The sequence below is a fragment of the Amblyomma mixtum genome, chromosome 5, assembly GCF_055824585.1.
Source record: "Amblyomma mixtum isolate Tamu chromosome 5, ASM5582458v1, whole genome shotgun sequence".
Taxonomy (NCBI): Eukaryota; Metazoa; Arthropoda; class Arachnida; order Ixodida; family Ixodidae; genus Amblyomma; species Amblyomma mixtum.
In genome coordinates, this window is record NC_143016.1 from 162,526,223 (window position 1) to 162,541,438 (window position 15,216).

Consider the following 15,216-nt stretch of genomic DNA (forward strand, 5'->3'; position numbering starts at 1 on the left):
TTAAAAGAAGGTGCGAATCGCGTTTTTTTCACCGTAGCGCGCAAAGTTCCGTGAACTAAAAATTAGGTCTAGTTCTTGCCACTAGCACACTTTCTTCCCGAGCCCTTTCTGTTCCGTACTGAGAGTCTGAAATCAGGTTCAGCACGCATGACCAACTAGACATAGTATCCCTGACTCCGGCTTTAGGCAGCTTACCACTGCCTAAAATTCAAGATGCATTGCAATACTTATGTAATCATGCTGATGAAACTCAAACCTAGTTGAATTTTCCGAGAAATTGAGCAGTTAAGGCCCCCCTCATTTTTTCGCTGGTCCACGTAAAGAAAATTATTGAACATGTAGTGGGTGGTGCCCCAACCCCTCAGCGATGGAAGAACGTGTGCTCCCACAAACCGTGCTCAGCAAGCTGCGTAATTGGCTCCGCTGACCCACAGCTCGACTCGCAATGTGGACGGCACGCTACATGGCAGCAGAAGACGGCTGGACTGATCCGTCTCTGATTAACAAAAGACAACTTGTCTTTTACCTCAAGTTGCCAGAGAGTCTTATTTGCTAAGGCAGAGGAATTCTTAGCGAGCAACGTGACAAAGACACACCTTGGCAATGTTCATTAGGCGTTATAGTGCACAAAAATCCATCTATTTATAGCTCCGCAAGTACTCACAGCTGCAATGACAGGAAGAGTATTCATCCTTCTATTGGAAAGACCACCCTATGTCTGGAAAAACCTACACTGCAAACATCTAGCCCCTCCGAAGAGAAACCGCATTGACTGAATGCTCAATGCGGATTAAAAAGAACGCCACTGGGGTATCGTAGCTGAGAGGCAGACGTGTTCCATTATTCTGGCGATCGTTTTAGGAAAGTAGCGCTGAAACATTCTGGTCGTTAGGAACAACGTGTTCCAAGAAAATTGCTTCCTTCTCGTTACCTTTCGTTGAGTTTTATATATGTCGATTCCGAAGTCCTTCTATTAAATCCAACGGTTAAAATGCTATACTGGCAACTTAGAACATTCAAATATGGTGCATTCTGATGGCTTCATTGCTCTTCTCAGTTGCATCAAGAATTCTTTCGGCGTAAAGCGGAAAATGCGTACTAAGACAATATGCTCCGAAATAGTAAGCGTATAGGTTCTCGGTCAAATAGCCCAATAAACACAAAGATGTCAGTGAAATTTTTAAACACCTATGCATGCAAGCATAATTATTGCTGTCATTTAGCTTTGCAGGCATTATTCTAATTTTCCCACGGTAAAAATTGTGAGCCGTGTTGTACCTCTTACCGTAAAGCTTCTGCATGCTGACAGCATCCCCTTCATCAAAACAAAAAGAACAAGAATAGCGAGTCAAATGTTATTGAAAAGACAGCTAGCTTCCAAGGCATGTGAATTCATATAGTGTAAATACAGTGTATATGTTTCTGATGACTCAAGTGAAATGGCATAAAATCAGTTTTCTGCTTGGTAAGGATATACAGCGCAGCCTATGTGTCCTTCTGTCGTCTCGGTTTGAGGTGATGCTTAGGTATCAATCGATTGATAAATCAAATTAGTTAAAATTGTTGTTCCAAGCAACGTAGCAGATCGAATGATAATGCACAGCCGCAAACAGAAAAATATGGACCATATTTCGAAGGTTAAAGCCTTGTGACTGTTATAAAGTGGAATATAAGGTATGTTTGATGCACACGCAAGTAACATTTACTTTTGCACCTAAAGGCAGCATTCACTTTAATTTCCGCTACACAACCTGACCGAAGAGATGGAACGCGGAAGTGTAGTCCATATTATTTTCTCCGCTACCGGACGGCAGAAAATAACAGCGGCTTGACGATGCTCACCATCACCGATGGTGTGTTAGGCAACCTGCTGATAGTACTTAGCAGTCAGCTACGCATCTAAAATGAAACGTTATCGAACGCATGACTGGTTCTCTTTCCCTCGAAACTGATTGCTTGGAGATTCTAATCATGCCTCCTAAGCTCTCGATAACCGGTAAAATGATCCCTTCCTTTTCCGAGGCGCTGCAAGTCAACAAAAGCATCCACTTGGGTCGTCATACCATTGCTTTCAGGTTTCAAACACATTAAGTGACATGATGTGACGAACTACCCTGCGCATTCCATTGATTATGCCTAATATGCGCGAAAGAGTGCGAGGCACAAAACATAATGCGTGCGGGGCCACAACGAGTTCAAAACGACAGCAGCAATTAACTCAAGTTAAACAATGTTAGATTAGTCTCCAACATAAACTAACTGCTCGAGTATATCTTTTAAACATGCCTCATTTTTTTTCCTCTTTCAGCAACAACGTTAAAAAATGCGCTAACATAAATTTGAAGTAGCATTCGTATTTTCAATCATTCATCAATACACACACCTTATACACCCATAACACTCATAATCAATACACCCACGGGCGCAGCTCTTAAACGCCCGTTCGCGGGTTGAGGCGCATCACCACCGCCGGTGTAACCGAGCCCTGCCATGAATAAATAAATAAAAATTAACACCGCTACCACCGATATTCGAACCCGCGGCGCAGCGGACACATCACATTTAGTGGCCACGGCACGAGACCAGTAAAAAAAAGTACGCTATCGCCACGGCCAACCACTCCTTGTGTAAAAACCCACCACACTCTCGCGCTCTGAATTGCACATCGTCGTCTTCGTCTTCAAATAATACTCCTATCAGACTAATATACGCATTTTTGCGCGTTGTACATCGCTTCGTTCTGCACCATTATATCATAAACTAACGGTACTATTGAAATGATATCGTCGCCAGACGAGCCACAACCCAGCAAAGCAAAATAATGAGCCTGCAGAGCCTGAGACACGGACAGAGCTGCGCTGAAATTTCGCATTAGGGAGAGTCGTAATCAACCTTGCAATTTTTAGCCCAAGGAAAAAACCTGCTTTAAACCGAAATTGTAGTAATTAGCTTTCCGTGAAGTACAGTACAACTTTCCGCTTTTCAATTTGTTGCCTTCAGTAATCTAGGCAAACTGCGATGGCCTTGCCCGCACCATTGGCACGTACACTAGAAGGTCTAGTTTTTCGTCCCTTTGAAAACCAGTTAAGGTTGCAACTGAGGTACGCGACTGCAAGATGCAGCGTTATGCTGTCCTTTCCTACAGTATGGAGAAACAAAAGAGTCTCTGTTGCAGCCGTTCTTACCAACGGTAGATTCGTCCCTCCATCGCGAGTAGACGCTTTGCCCTGGAAATCAAAGAAGCACGGTTGTAGACGCGGTAAAAGTGGTAAAGGCATGTCGAGATTCAGAGTAGCGCGACGCCGAGAATTCGTTCCTGCTTGGCACATCTCATTTGTATTACTCGAACGGATACAGAAAGAAGACTTTTTGTTCATGTACGTTTCCGGTTCAAACATACATGTACGTCAAGTATCTGTTGTAAGATGCATGGCAACGGAAGCTGTAATGTGTCACTGTCGACCGACACTCTACAAATTTATGCGATGCGCAGGCTAGTGGTTATACGTAAAGCAGCCAAACAACGGTTGACCGCAACGATGGTCGGTCGAGGGTAATCCGTACAGGAGCCGTGGTTAGAGGGAAATGCTGAAATTGCGGTACAGCTTTTACTCCCACTTTGCCGCAATAAATGGTGAAGTCGGGAGGTTTTCCCGTGCCCAGCCTTTAGCGCAATACCCATCCCTTATCGCACCTACCAGTTACACAGTAAACTATGTCAAAGTCAAGTGACACCCCCGCAGGTAAACTGCCAAAATATTCAATACGAGCAATAAAGTAAAGGAAACTCATTCGTAAAAGTGGGAGCGTACAGCCTCTCCACAGTTGTTTTTCTATGTCAAACATAAACTTGATAGTTGCAAGGTATTAGGACTAGAATTGTTTCTTCGCCTGACATTTTTTATTTCATTTCCGCCATATGCATTGTCCCCATGAGGACAGCGAACGCAAACATTAATGCTTACGGAGTTTGGGACGGCAGGCGCTGCCACTAGTGCAACTGCCCTAAATCCCGCCAATCTATGGCAATAAAGTTCTTTCTCTCTCTCTCTCTCTCACTAGTGGAATTTGTGCGATCGAAGTTGCTGTTCCCGAGCAACCTCGCACAAATAATCATTACATTTAACTGCCACCTGCCAGGTTGAAAGATGACGCCTTTTTTTGTGGGTACCATCTAGTGTTCTCACGCACACACACAAACGCACACAGAAATAAAGAAATAAATAAAAGAAGACAGAAGGAAAGAAAGGAAGAAGAAAAGAAAGAGAGAAATAAAGGAAATAAAGAAAGAAGAAAGAAAGCAAGAAAGAAAGAAAGGAAGAAAGAAAGAAAGAAAGAAAGAAAGAAAGAAAGAAAGAAAGAAAGAAAGAAAGGAAGAAAGAAAGAAAGAGAAAGGAATAAAGAAAGAAAGAGGAAGCATAAAAAAGAGAATATATCAAAGAAAGAAGGGAAGGAAGAAAGAGAGAAATAAGGAGAGAAAGAAAGAAAGAAATAAGGAGAGAAAGAAAGAAAGAAATAAGGAGAGAAACTTAGTAGAGCAGAACGTTGGGCTAGTTGGTGTAGCGACATATTCAAGAAAACTGCGCAGAATAACACAAGACAGAGGGAGAAACACGTACACACACACGAGCGCTCGTGTGTGTGTAGGTGTTTCTCCCTTCCGTCTTGTGTTATTCTGCACAGTTTTCTTGAATAAGGAGAGAAAGAAAGAGAGAAAGAAAGAAAGAGAAAAGGAAAGAAATAAATAAATAAAGGAAAGAAAGAAAGAAAGAAAGAAAGAAAGAAAGAAAGAAAGAAAGAAAGAAAGAAAGAAAGAAAGAAAGAAAGAAAGAAAGAAAGAAAGAAAGAAAGAAAGAAAGAAAGAAAGAAAGAAAGAAAGAAAGAAAGAAAGAAAGAAAGAAAGAAAGAAAGAAAGAAAGGGAGATCGAAAAAAGGAAGAAAGAACGAACGAACGAGAAGCTGATTTTCACTCAGTAGGCAAGTAAGGCTTACGCCTCAATAAAGAGTGACGAACACACGAAGAAAATAGGATGCGATACTTAAGCTCCACCTTAAAGGCATGACGCGAATGCGTTAATGTCCACTCCACATTAGATGCATACATCGTTAGGAGTCATACTACCCATGGTGCAGCGGTTCAGCGGATAAGCGATGCACGGCTGCCCTACGATGGTAGGTGCCGCCACCGATGAGGCGTGTGCGCCCAGGTTGGTCTTCCCGAGCAACCTACCGCGACCAGTCATTAATTTAGATGCCACCTGCTAGCGCGGCTGGATTGCTCACAATCCAGTGGGCAGGCTGTGATGGCACCGCAAGGTCACGTGACCCAGGTGGCCCAATTAGGTTCCATCTCTGAGGACGTTTAGCTCACAACGCCGACGAAGACGACGCCGAATTTTACTGCAGAACGGGAGTATAACTATCGCGTTAAAATCAGAGCAGTCAAGAGGAGGAAGTAATAGTTTCACGGACAAAAAATGTGTGAAAAAAGATCATTATTTTATGCAACAGAACAACAATTATAAAGAAAGAGAAACAATTACGAGGAACTTTAGCGGCTAAAGTGCTGAAAGGCGAAAGCCTGAGTGCTGCATTCTGCTACGCGATTATTCACTTCACATTTTGTTGGTGCATTAATTAACTGGCAATTAATGACGCTTAAGCTTCGCCTTTAGGAGTGGAACGCGACAGCGTGTTGTAGCGCTGCCACGGAGTCCAAGGAACGCCACCACCCGTTAGACGCGATGCGTTGCCCTTTGAACGCAACGCTTTTTAAGGAAAGGAAATGGCGCAGTAATTCTCTGTCGTCTCGGTGGACACCTGAGCAGCAATGTACAGGAAGGGAGGAAGTGGAGTGAAAGAAGAAAGAGGGGCCGTAATGAAGAAAATGAAAATTGTATTTGAGGAAAGGAAATTACGCATTAACTGTCTCGCATATCTCAGTAGACACTAGTCGAAAATTGTATTTGACGAAAGAAAGTTGCGCAGTAACTGTCTTACATATTTTGGTGGACACCCGTCAAAATTCGCGCGTGGTGACATCACGAATATTTGGAGTAATCTGAAACGCGGACAAATACGCCTTGCTCGTTAGTAAATTGGTATTTGAGGAAAGGAAATGTATCTGTCTCGCATATCTCGGTGCACACCTGAACCTCGCCGTAACAGGAAGGGAGGAAGATGGGAGTGAACGAAGACACCGTGTTCACTAGACGCACCTTTGTTCATTCCAAACCATCGAGCTGGCATGGCGAAGTGGTAGCGTGCTCGACTCGCACTCCGGAGACCGGGGTTCGATTCCCAAGCTCGGACAATTTCTTACTCGGTTTTATTTATTTATCTGGTCTGACTAGAAAGGTTAATTGGACTAATTGGTTAAGTAAGCAATTAACTAAACTCAAACTTACTTGGAGCATCACTATACGATCCCTTTAATTGGTTGCATGGTTAGCACCCAAAATACAATTGGCCCCGTTTGAAATTCGCGCACTGTGACGTTACGACCGTTTCGACCAACTAAAAAGCGTGACATTTTCTGTCGACAGCTCCTGCTTACAACGATGAGGCATTAAAGGCTTCCGCCTTAAAATTGAGGAACAAGAATTTTCTTCTAGTACGCGGATGGCGCGTTTTTAACTTTAAAATGATTGAAGGGCGACCTGCTCTTCTTTTCTTGTGTTTTTGGCCACTGCACGGTCCAGTGACAGCGAGCTGTCTATCCAACACTAATACAGAGGGCGGGAAGAAAGCTTTATGAACCACTATAAGCGCTGCATTTCATGCGAGCTGCGTGATGCCTGTTTTTATGCGAAGCATACTACTTTAGCTACCACTTCAGCCCTTCACCGTGGTTATGCGCCTCCAAATCACGTGAGACATGACGTCACACCACGTGACACGATGACGTCACGACAGTGGAGAAACGGGGGCCCACCTCGCGCCGTCGCTGTGGTTGTGCGCCTCCAAATCACGTGATACATGACGTCACACCACGTGACACGATGACGTCACGACAGCGCAGAAACGGGGGCCCACCTCGCGCCGTCGCTGTGGTTGTGCGCCTCCAAATTACGCGACACGATGATGCTTCGCATTCTCCAGGCTTAACCAAGTTAAGCCTCAGCCATTTTTTCTAGCATCACACCGCAGAGGCACAAGCCTGCCACCGCACTCGCAATGCAGCTTTGTACACGCCCGCAAAGTGAATTCACACTGCATCTACGGAGCCGCACCGGCAATGGAGCAGACGTCTGCTAGAGCTCCTTCCCTAGTCGTGGAAGCATAGATTGATGTGTCCTCAAACCCGACTTACTCTGTTCGTCACTGCTGTCTTCGTCCGGGCTGTCACTCATCTCTGAGGCCTAGCCGGGTCACGTTTTCGGGCCGCAGAGGACTTGGCAGGCAGGCAGCCCGGGCAGCACCGGCGCCGAGCTTCAGGCCAGCGACTTTTTTTCATCTTCTTCCATTGTTGCTGCCCGTCTTTAGGTCGGAAGCTGTGGTACCCAGAACAGTGTAATTAAAGCAGCGCAGCAGTGCAGCATTACCAAATATACAGGCAACGGAGTCTGCAGAGCGCTTAATGGTAAATAAATTACTCCAGAAATCACAGACAAGAATGAGGGAAATCAGCTGACGTACATGAAAAATTGTTTCTGAATAAATAAAAGCTCCGCATTTTCTATTTTCCTCGATTTTTTTGTTTTATTTTTGCCACGTGATAGATTTAAGGCTGGCGGTAGTGAAAACATCTCATTTCCTGTTCATTTCAAACCTTCACATGTCATCATCATCATCAGCCTGACTACGCCCACTGCAGGGCAAAGGCCTCTCCCATGTCTCTCCAATCAACCCTGTCCTTCGCCAGTTGCGGCCGCCGTATTCCCGAAAATTTCATAATCTCATCCGCCCTCCCGACTTACTGCCGCCAACTGCTACGCTTGTCTTCTCTTGGAATCCACTCCGTTACCCTTAAGGACCAGCGGTTATCTTGTCATCGCATTACATGCCCTGCCCAAGCCCACTTCTTCCTCTTGAATTCGGCTAGGATATCATTAACACGCGTTTGTTCTCTCACCCACTCCGCCCGCTTCCGATCTCTTAACGTTACACCTATCATTTTTCTTTCCGTAGCTCGCTGCGTTGTCCTTAACTTAAGCTGAACCCTTTTTGTTAACCTCCACGTTTCTGCCTCATGGGTGAGTACGGGTAAGATACAGCTCTTGTACACTTTTCCCTTGAGGGATATTGGCAAACTGCCATTCATAATCTGAGAGAACCTACCATATGCGCTCCACCCCATTCATATTATTCTGGTTATTTCCCTCTCATGATCCGGATAAGCTGTAACTGCCTGCCCTAAATAGACATATTCTCTTACTGCTTCCAACACCGCGCCACCAATTGCGAACTGCTGTTCTCTTGCTAAAGTGTTGAATATTACTTTTGTTTCCTGCATGTTAATTTTTAGCCTCATCGTTCTGATCTGCCTGTCTAATTCAGTGGCCATGCTTTCAAGTTCATGTCCTGAGTGACTTAGCAAGGCAATGTCATCAGCGAATCGCATATTACTCAGGTATTCTCCATTAACTCTTATCCCCAACTGTTCCCATTTTAGTCCCCGAAATACCTCCTGTAAACAGGCAGTGAATAGCATAGGCGAGAATGTGTCTCCCTGCCTGACACTTTTCCTTATTGAAATTTTATTGCTGACTTTATGTAGAACTATGGTAGCTGTGCAATCGTTATCAATATCTTTCAATATTTTCACATAACACTACTCTACACCCTGATTCCGCAATGTCTGCAGGACTGCTGAGGTTTCTACTGAGTCGAATGCTTTCTTGTAATCAATGAACGCTATATATAGGGGCTGTTATATTCTGGGCATTTCTCTATCACCTGATTGATTGCGTGAATATGGTCCATTGTCGAGTATCCTTTACGAAAGCCTGCCTGGTCATTTGGTTGATTGAAGTCTAAGGTTGTCCTGACCCTATTAGCGATTATCTATTAGCGATTATCCTACCTTGTAGGCAACAGACAGTAAGCTGATTGGTCTGTAATTCTTCAAGTCCTTGGCGTCTCCTTTCTTATAAATTAAGATAATGTCAGCATTTTTCCAAGCTCTAGGGACGCTCGAGGTCACAAGGCATTGCGTATACAGGGTGGCTAGTTTTTCGAGCTCAAACTCTCCTCCATCCTTCAACAAATCTGCTGTTACATGACCCTCACCAGCTGCTTTCCCTCTTTGCATTGCTCCTAAGGCTTCCTTTACTTCCTCCCTCATTACTGGCGGGATGTCCCATTGCTGTGCTCTACTACCTCTCTCAGTAACATTCTGATTGCAATCGTTACTGTATAGATTTGCGTAAAACTCTTCGGCTACTTTAACTATCTTATCTATATTGCTAAGGACATTTCCCGCTTTGTCTCCTATCGCATACATCTGGTTTTTAGGCTTGCTTAGTTTTCTCTTCACTGCTTTTAAGCTACCTCCGCTCTTTAGAGCATGATCGATTTTCTCAATGTTATACTTCCTGATGTCGGCTACCTTGCGATTATTTATTAATTTGGACAGCTCTACTAGTTCTATTCTCTCTACGAATTTAGACGTCCTCATCCTTTGCCGTTTCTTAATCAGATCTTTAGTCTCCTGAGATGGCTTCCCGGTATCCTGTCGAACCATCCTACCGCCTATTTCTACGGCGCACTCCATAAAGATATCTGTGAGACGATCGTTCACTGTTTCAACGTTTCGGTCGTCATCTTCAGTTAAAGCGGAAAATCCGTTCTGCAGCAAAATTCTGAATTCTTCTACTGTCCCTATTAATCCTAACTCGTCAATAGACTTCCGCTTCACTAATTTCCTCCGTTCCCTTTCCAAATCTAAGTTAATACCAGACCTGGCCATTCTGTGGTCGCTACAAAAGACCTTTCCGAGGACCTGCACATCCTCTACGATGCCAGGATGTGCGCTCAGTATGAAGCCTATTTCATTTTTAGTCTAACTATTGGGGATCTTCCACGTCCACTTCCTGTTGGCTCGTTTGCGGAAGAAGGTATTCATGATCCGGAAATTGTATCTATCTGCGAACTCTACTAATAACTACCCCCTGCTATTCCTAGAACCTATGCCATAGTCACCTACCGCCTGGTCTCCATCTTGCTTCTTGCCCACCTTCGCATTGAAGTCGCCCATCAGCACAGTATACTGTGATTTTACTTTGGTCATCGCCGATTCCACGTCTTTATAGAAGGTTTCAACGATCTGGTCATCATGGTTTGATGTAGGCGCGTAGGCCTGCACCACCTTCAGCTTATACCTCTTATTAAGCCTAATTAGAATAGCTGCCACCCTCTCGTTAATGCTATAAAACTTCTCTAGGTTACCAGCTACTGCAAAAGAAAAACCCAGTTCCACATTGGCTTTATGTTATCAGCTGCCTCTTCCGCTGTCATAGTGGCTTGTTGCGGTTCTTCCAATATGCATTGGCAGCAACACCATGAGCCTAACTGGCCACATTGTTGAATCACGGCAAAACAGGTGTAAAAAATTTTATTCGAGAGCAAGTGAAGTTCTTGTTCTCCTCAGGGCAGTCAAGGCTACCTAGGGGCTGTGAACGCCATAGCTTTTGTCTCTCATCGCGGCCTAATAGTTATCTATATTTACCAGTTGGTACTGGTTACTACCTAGTACTTATGTCGAAAATGTCTTGGGGTTAAGGTCTCTAGGTTGACGATCTTTACGGTAAAGGCCTTTAGGCGCGAGACCTTGAGGTCGAAGGCGTTTAGAGTGAAGGCCATTATGTCAATGGCGTTTGCCTTAAAGGTCACCACCCTAAAGGCGTTTGACTTAAACGCATTCCCCCTATAGGCCTTTGACCAAAAGGCCATCTGGTTTTTATGCATATTTTGGATTCTTTGTTCACCCTCTTATGGTTGCTATGGCAGCTGTGCCGATGACGTCATTGGAGTTTTCGGACAGTTTAAACCACAGCGCTGAGTTTCGTTGTCGATTAGCCATATTATGCTTGAGCATTAATATGAACAGTATGAACGGTTTTCGTTAGACATCCATAAGAAAAGATTCCTGAGAGATCATGAGCCCACTTGTACTCCTTTCTTTCTTAGTGGAGATTTTCTCTTTAAGTTCCAATTTAAGACTGGGCGTCTGATAGGTGGGGCTGGATGGTGGAAACGAGTAAGGAGTTGCAGAACTTATAAAATGTCTATTGAAACAGGTTCACTCCTTGCGAGAACCTTTAACACTGGGCGTGACTCTTCACAAATGTTAGAATGTTATTCTTGTCACATTGGTATCTTTAGTCTATCTGTTCTCATTGTTGGAATACTGACTGTCTACAGTGTTCAGCTAGCAGGCGGAACTGAAAGGAGCTACAATGGAGCTACAACAGTTACAACGCGATAGCGCTAAGGCTAGCATTCTGTAGAAAATCCGGCGTCGTCATCGACGGTGGTGTTGTGAGCGAAAAATCCCCGTAGAAACAACCTAGGTGGGCTACCTAGCTCACGTGACCTTGTGGCGTCATCACTAGCACCTCACTGGATTCTTCGCAAGCTGACCACCGTGGCAGGAGGCAGTTAAATCAACGATTGGTCACTTGGGAAGAGCAACCTTGGCCGAAAAAGCCCCACCGGTGGCAGCACCTGAGGACATCATCATCATCATCATCACCTCTCATCGCAGGGTAGAGGCACATCGCTTAACCGCTGCACCACTGCGCCAGGAGAGATATGACGACTCCCAGGTATCTATGAATGTAAAGAAAATAATAGAAAAATTTCGTATATATCGCGTCGTACCCATGAGGCCGAGCTTAAGTGTCTCCACCAATTTTTTAAGCTGTATTTGCTACCTCATGGTATAAAGGGTGTATGTAATTATGCTTAAAGGAAACAAATGGTAAAAAGAAGAAAAAAAAAGTTTTCCGATCTAATGAAATTTAGGAGTGAGCGTTGATGCGGTTCCTGCATCGAAGCCCTATACGATTAAGGATTGGCCGACGTCAAGTTCGCTGCCGCCAGGTGCCGCACTTTTGCGTGCTTCAACGCCGGGAAAACTACAGCACGTGGTGGCTATCGACCTCGAATTTCCTGACTGGACAGCCGGGGCGGGGATCACGAAAGGCACAAAATTATGGCCACTTTGGAATTACAGCTCAAGTGAGGGCAACCCCAACTCGGATCATCGGAAGCGCAACCTCCTCCTCACGGGTAAGACTGAGGGGGAGGGTTACTGCACACGGAGGGATGCGAGCCCGTGTGCGGCACCGAAGCTGCTCCTTTATTGCTAAAAGGAGGGTGGCATATCCAGATTTAGAAGCCGAGGCCATGACGTGGTTGGTTTCGCTGGGCGTGTCGCAGAGTGCACAGCTTCGGAAACTATGTATGGCACGTGGGATTGAGTCGATACGAATTGGCGGCGGGATACATAACTGCCACACGATGCATGTTTTGGCATATTTCTGGACTCCGGATGAAAAGTCGGAGTAGGTGCGCTCTTTAAACAGCATCAGTGCGGATGACAATGCAGGCCTTAGGGAGCCTGAGAATGGTGGCCACAGAGCAAAGTGCCTCTTGAACAGCACTCATTTCTTATAGTTAACTTGTTAACTTTTAGAGACAGGCGCCAGGCTGTGTTAAAGTTTGAAGCTAGCTTCCCTTTAGCAAGAGCTATTTCAGCTATTAGAAATCCGAAAAGCGGGTGCCCTGGGTGTTATAGCTCAAAAACATTTGGCACTTTCATCAGCGATTCGGAAATCGAACGCCGGCGGTGTGCGCATCGCGACGCCCGCCTGTTCACGTCATATCATGGCGCGGGTTCCACGGGGCAACTTCTGACCCGCCTACGCTGAAATGCTCACCAGAGCTCGCTGCTCCAGCTCAGGTGCGGCAGAAAATGTCATGTGGCATGTGAGCCTTGCCGCAGTGTACAGACGTAGGATTGCCCTGCGCGAACCTCCGGCGAGACCATTATTCGATCGCGCAAGAAATAAAAAAAATTTGAGCTAGGGCATCGAGCCCTATCCCATTTTTGAAACACCCAAACCAGATTTGGCTCTAAAAACTGGCGAGCTAGAAATCTCAAATTGCAACCATGTGCCTACCTGCAAACGTTTAAGGCTAACTATTAGAACTTAGTTAACCAGGTGACTAGTTCACATGATTCCCCTTTTTCTGGCGTACGCCAACTCTAGTATTGTTATAATGAAGAAGGCACTTTTAACAACCGTATTAGCCTGTCTTAAATATCAATGGTGAGCATCCCTGAAGCACCTAGAATTTATGTTACGTTCGGCCTTTAGTGTCTGTTTTATTACACAAACTTCGCAGTGAAGATTATTACAAATCTATCAGTATAGCTGTCAGCAAAAATATGAGACCGAGCTGTAATTCTCCGAGCATTCTTTCAGGAACAAGCTCTTTGTGTCCAGTTTGCTTTCTTTTGCTAGCAATGCGACGGAGATATTTAAAAGGATAGAGGCACAAAATTTGGAACGCACGCGAACGACATGATTTGTTGCATGGGCGCAAGTAGATGCTCCCTGCGAGTTTCGGTGGCAGGCGTCGAGTGGAACACATTTCAATATGAATCTTAATGTTGTCCGAGTGGCCGCTCGCTATTTTCCCCTGAATCGAATAGCCTCAAGATGCACTTGCCCCAATTATTGTGACGTCACCGAGCCAAGTGGTTGCTCATAGGAACATACAATTTTTTTTCCGACGGCGCCTACGTCTTCACCATGTGCTAGCCCAGGTTGGCAGGTGGACCTCCACAGGCAAGGGCACTCCAGAACTCGTGCAGAACGAAAAGTGAACTGTCTGTACGAAATCATTTGCAAATTAATTACTCACGCTGGGCATCCATGTTTCCAGCTCAAGGCCCGTAGGCCTCTTTAAATGCAAAAAAATAAACATTAAAACTTTTGTGTCTCTACACCATTAACGCTGTGTCAGTCCCTTTAATCGCAACATTGTTATTACTTGTATTTCACGTTTACTAGCAGCAGCCCAAGTGGCTGACCCCGTGATGACGAAGGCGAAGCCAAGTCACAACGGCAGTAGCAAACATAATCATAATGAAGTAGAATTAAATGAATGGCTAACATTTTTACCATGAATATTATAAGCTCCAAGAGTTCCATTTCGCTGTAAATGTCTTTATACCTTGACAGTCAAGTGCGAACGTTCCTTCGTGCTTGAGATGTGCTCATCAATCACCAGCACTTAAAGATATGTGTCAGTATGAAGAGTGTCAGATTAGCCACAGCACTCCGTCCAGCGACACTGCTGGCTTCATCGTCCTCGACTCCGTAACACTAGCTGAGGACACCGAACGAGATTCTCTATCGATGATTGGATCTCTGATGGATGACGTGGCGGTGGGTATGGTGAGAGAAGGATAAAAAAGAATGAAAGCTTTGCCACCGTGATGGATGGACGGCTCTCTGAACTGTGGCCCATGTATCTGCATGCTCACTGGTCGCCAAGGAGCCGATGCCAAAGGCTCGGGGATACGCAGACCGGCACAAGCCCGGGTGCCGTTTGTCTAATGTCGTGTATCACATCACGTACTTGTGCTGCAGGATTCCATTGTGGAAGGTTCCTGGCTGAAATAAAGCTAGTAATATTTTTAGCGTGTCACAAGCAGTCGCTGCAGTTGTTAGAGTACCTCACTTCCGGGTTTGCCTCATCGCCTGGAGGCGACTCCAAACCAATACATATCCGAATCAAGTTCTCGTGAACGCAATGTTCCCGGAATTATGATCGGCTCAGTGTCAACACTGCGGCGAGAGGGGGTCCCTTGACCACATTGTCTGGAAATGCTCTTTTTCTCCGCTAAGGGCACTCAATATCGATAGTGAAGTAACCTGAGAAGCCCTGCTGCGGAAACTCGGACCCCGAGACCTAGCGGAAACTCGCCCGACTGGCTGAGGAGGCCGCCGAGGAACAACACATCCCGGCCAGCATCCAAGGCGATATCTCCCCCTGACATCCTCGGCCTGCGGCCGAGGGTGTTGCGGCAAGCACCTTCTCTGTTGGAAATTAAATGTTTGTTCTCTCCACCCCCCCCCCCCCCCCGGCTTCTCTCACTGACTTTTAAACACGAACGAAGCCAACAGCCACAAAAACCGAGGATCTTGGGGTCTTTTTTTTTTAATTTGTGGTTTTCTTGACTTCAACATTAATAAAAGG

General features: G+C 45.3%; 1 protein-coding gene across 1 annotated transcript in view; it reads right to left on the reverse strand.

Annotated features, from left to right (window-relative positions):
• LOC149344350 (uncharacterized) overlaps positions 1-7,352 on the reverse strand; it is a 77,850-nt gene extending 70,498 nt beyond the window's left edge. Inside the window, exon 1 of the mRNA XM_089547220.1 lies at positions 7,313-7,352. Within this exon, the coding sequence (XP_089403346.1) occupies positions 7,313-7,352 (40 nt within the window). The remainder of the gene's footprint in view (positions 1-7,312) is intronic.
• Positions 7,353-15,216: the final 7,864 nt, after the last annotated feature.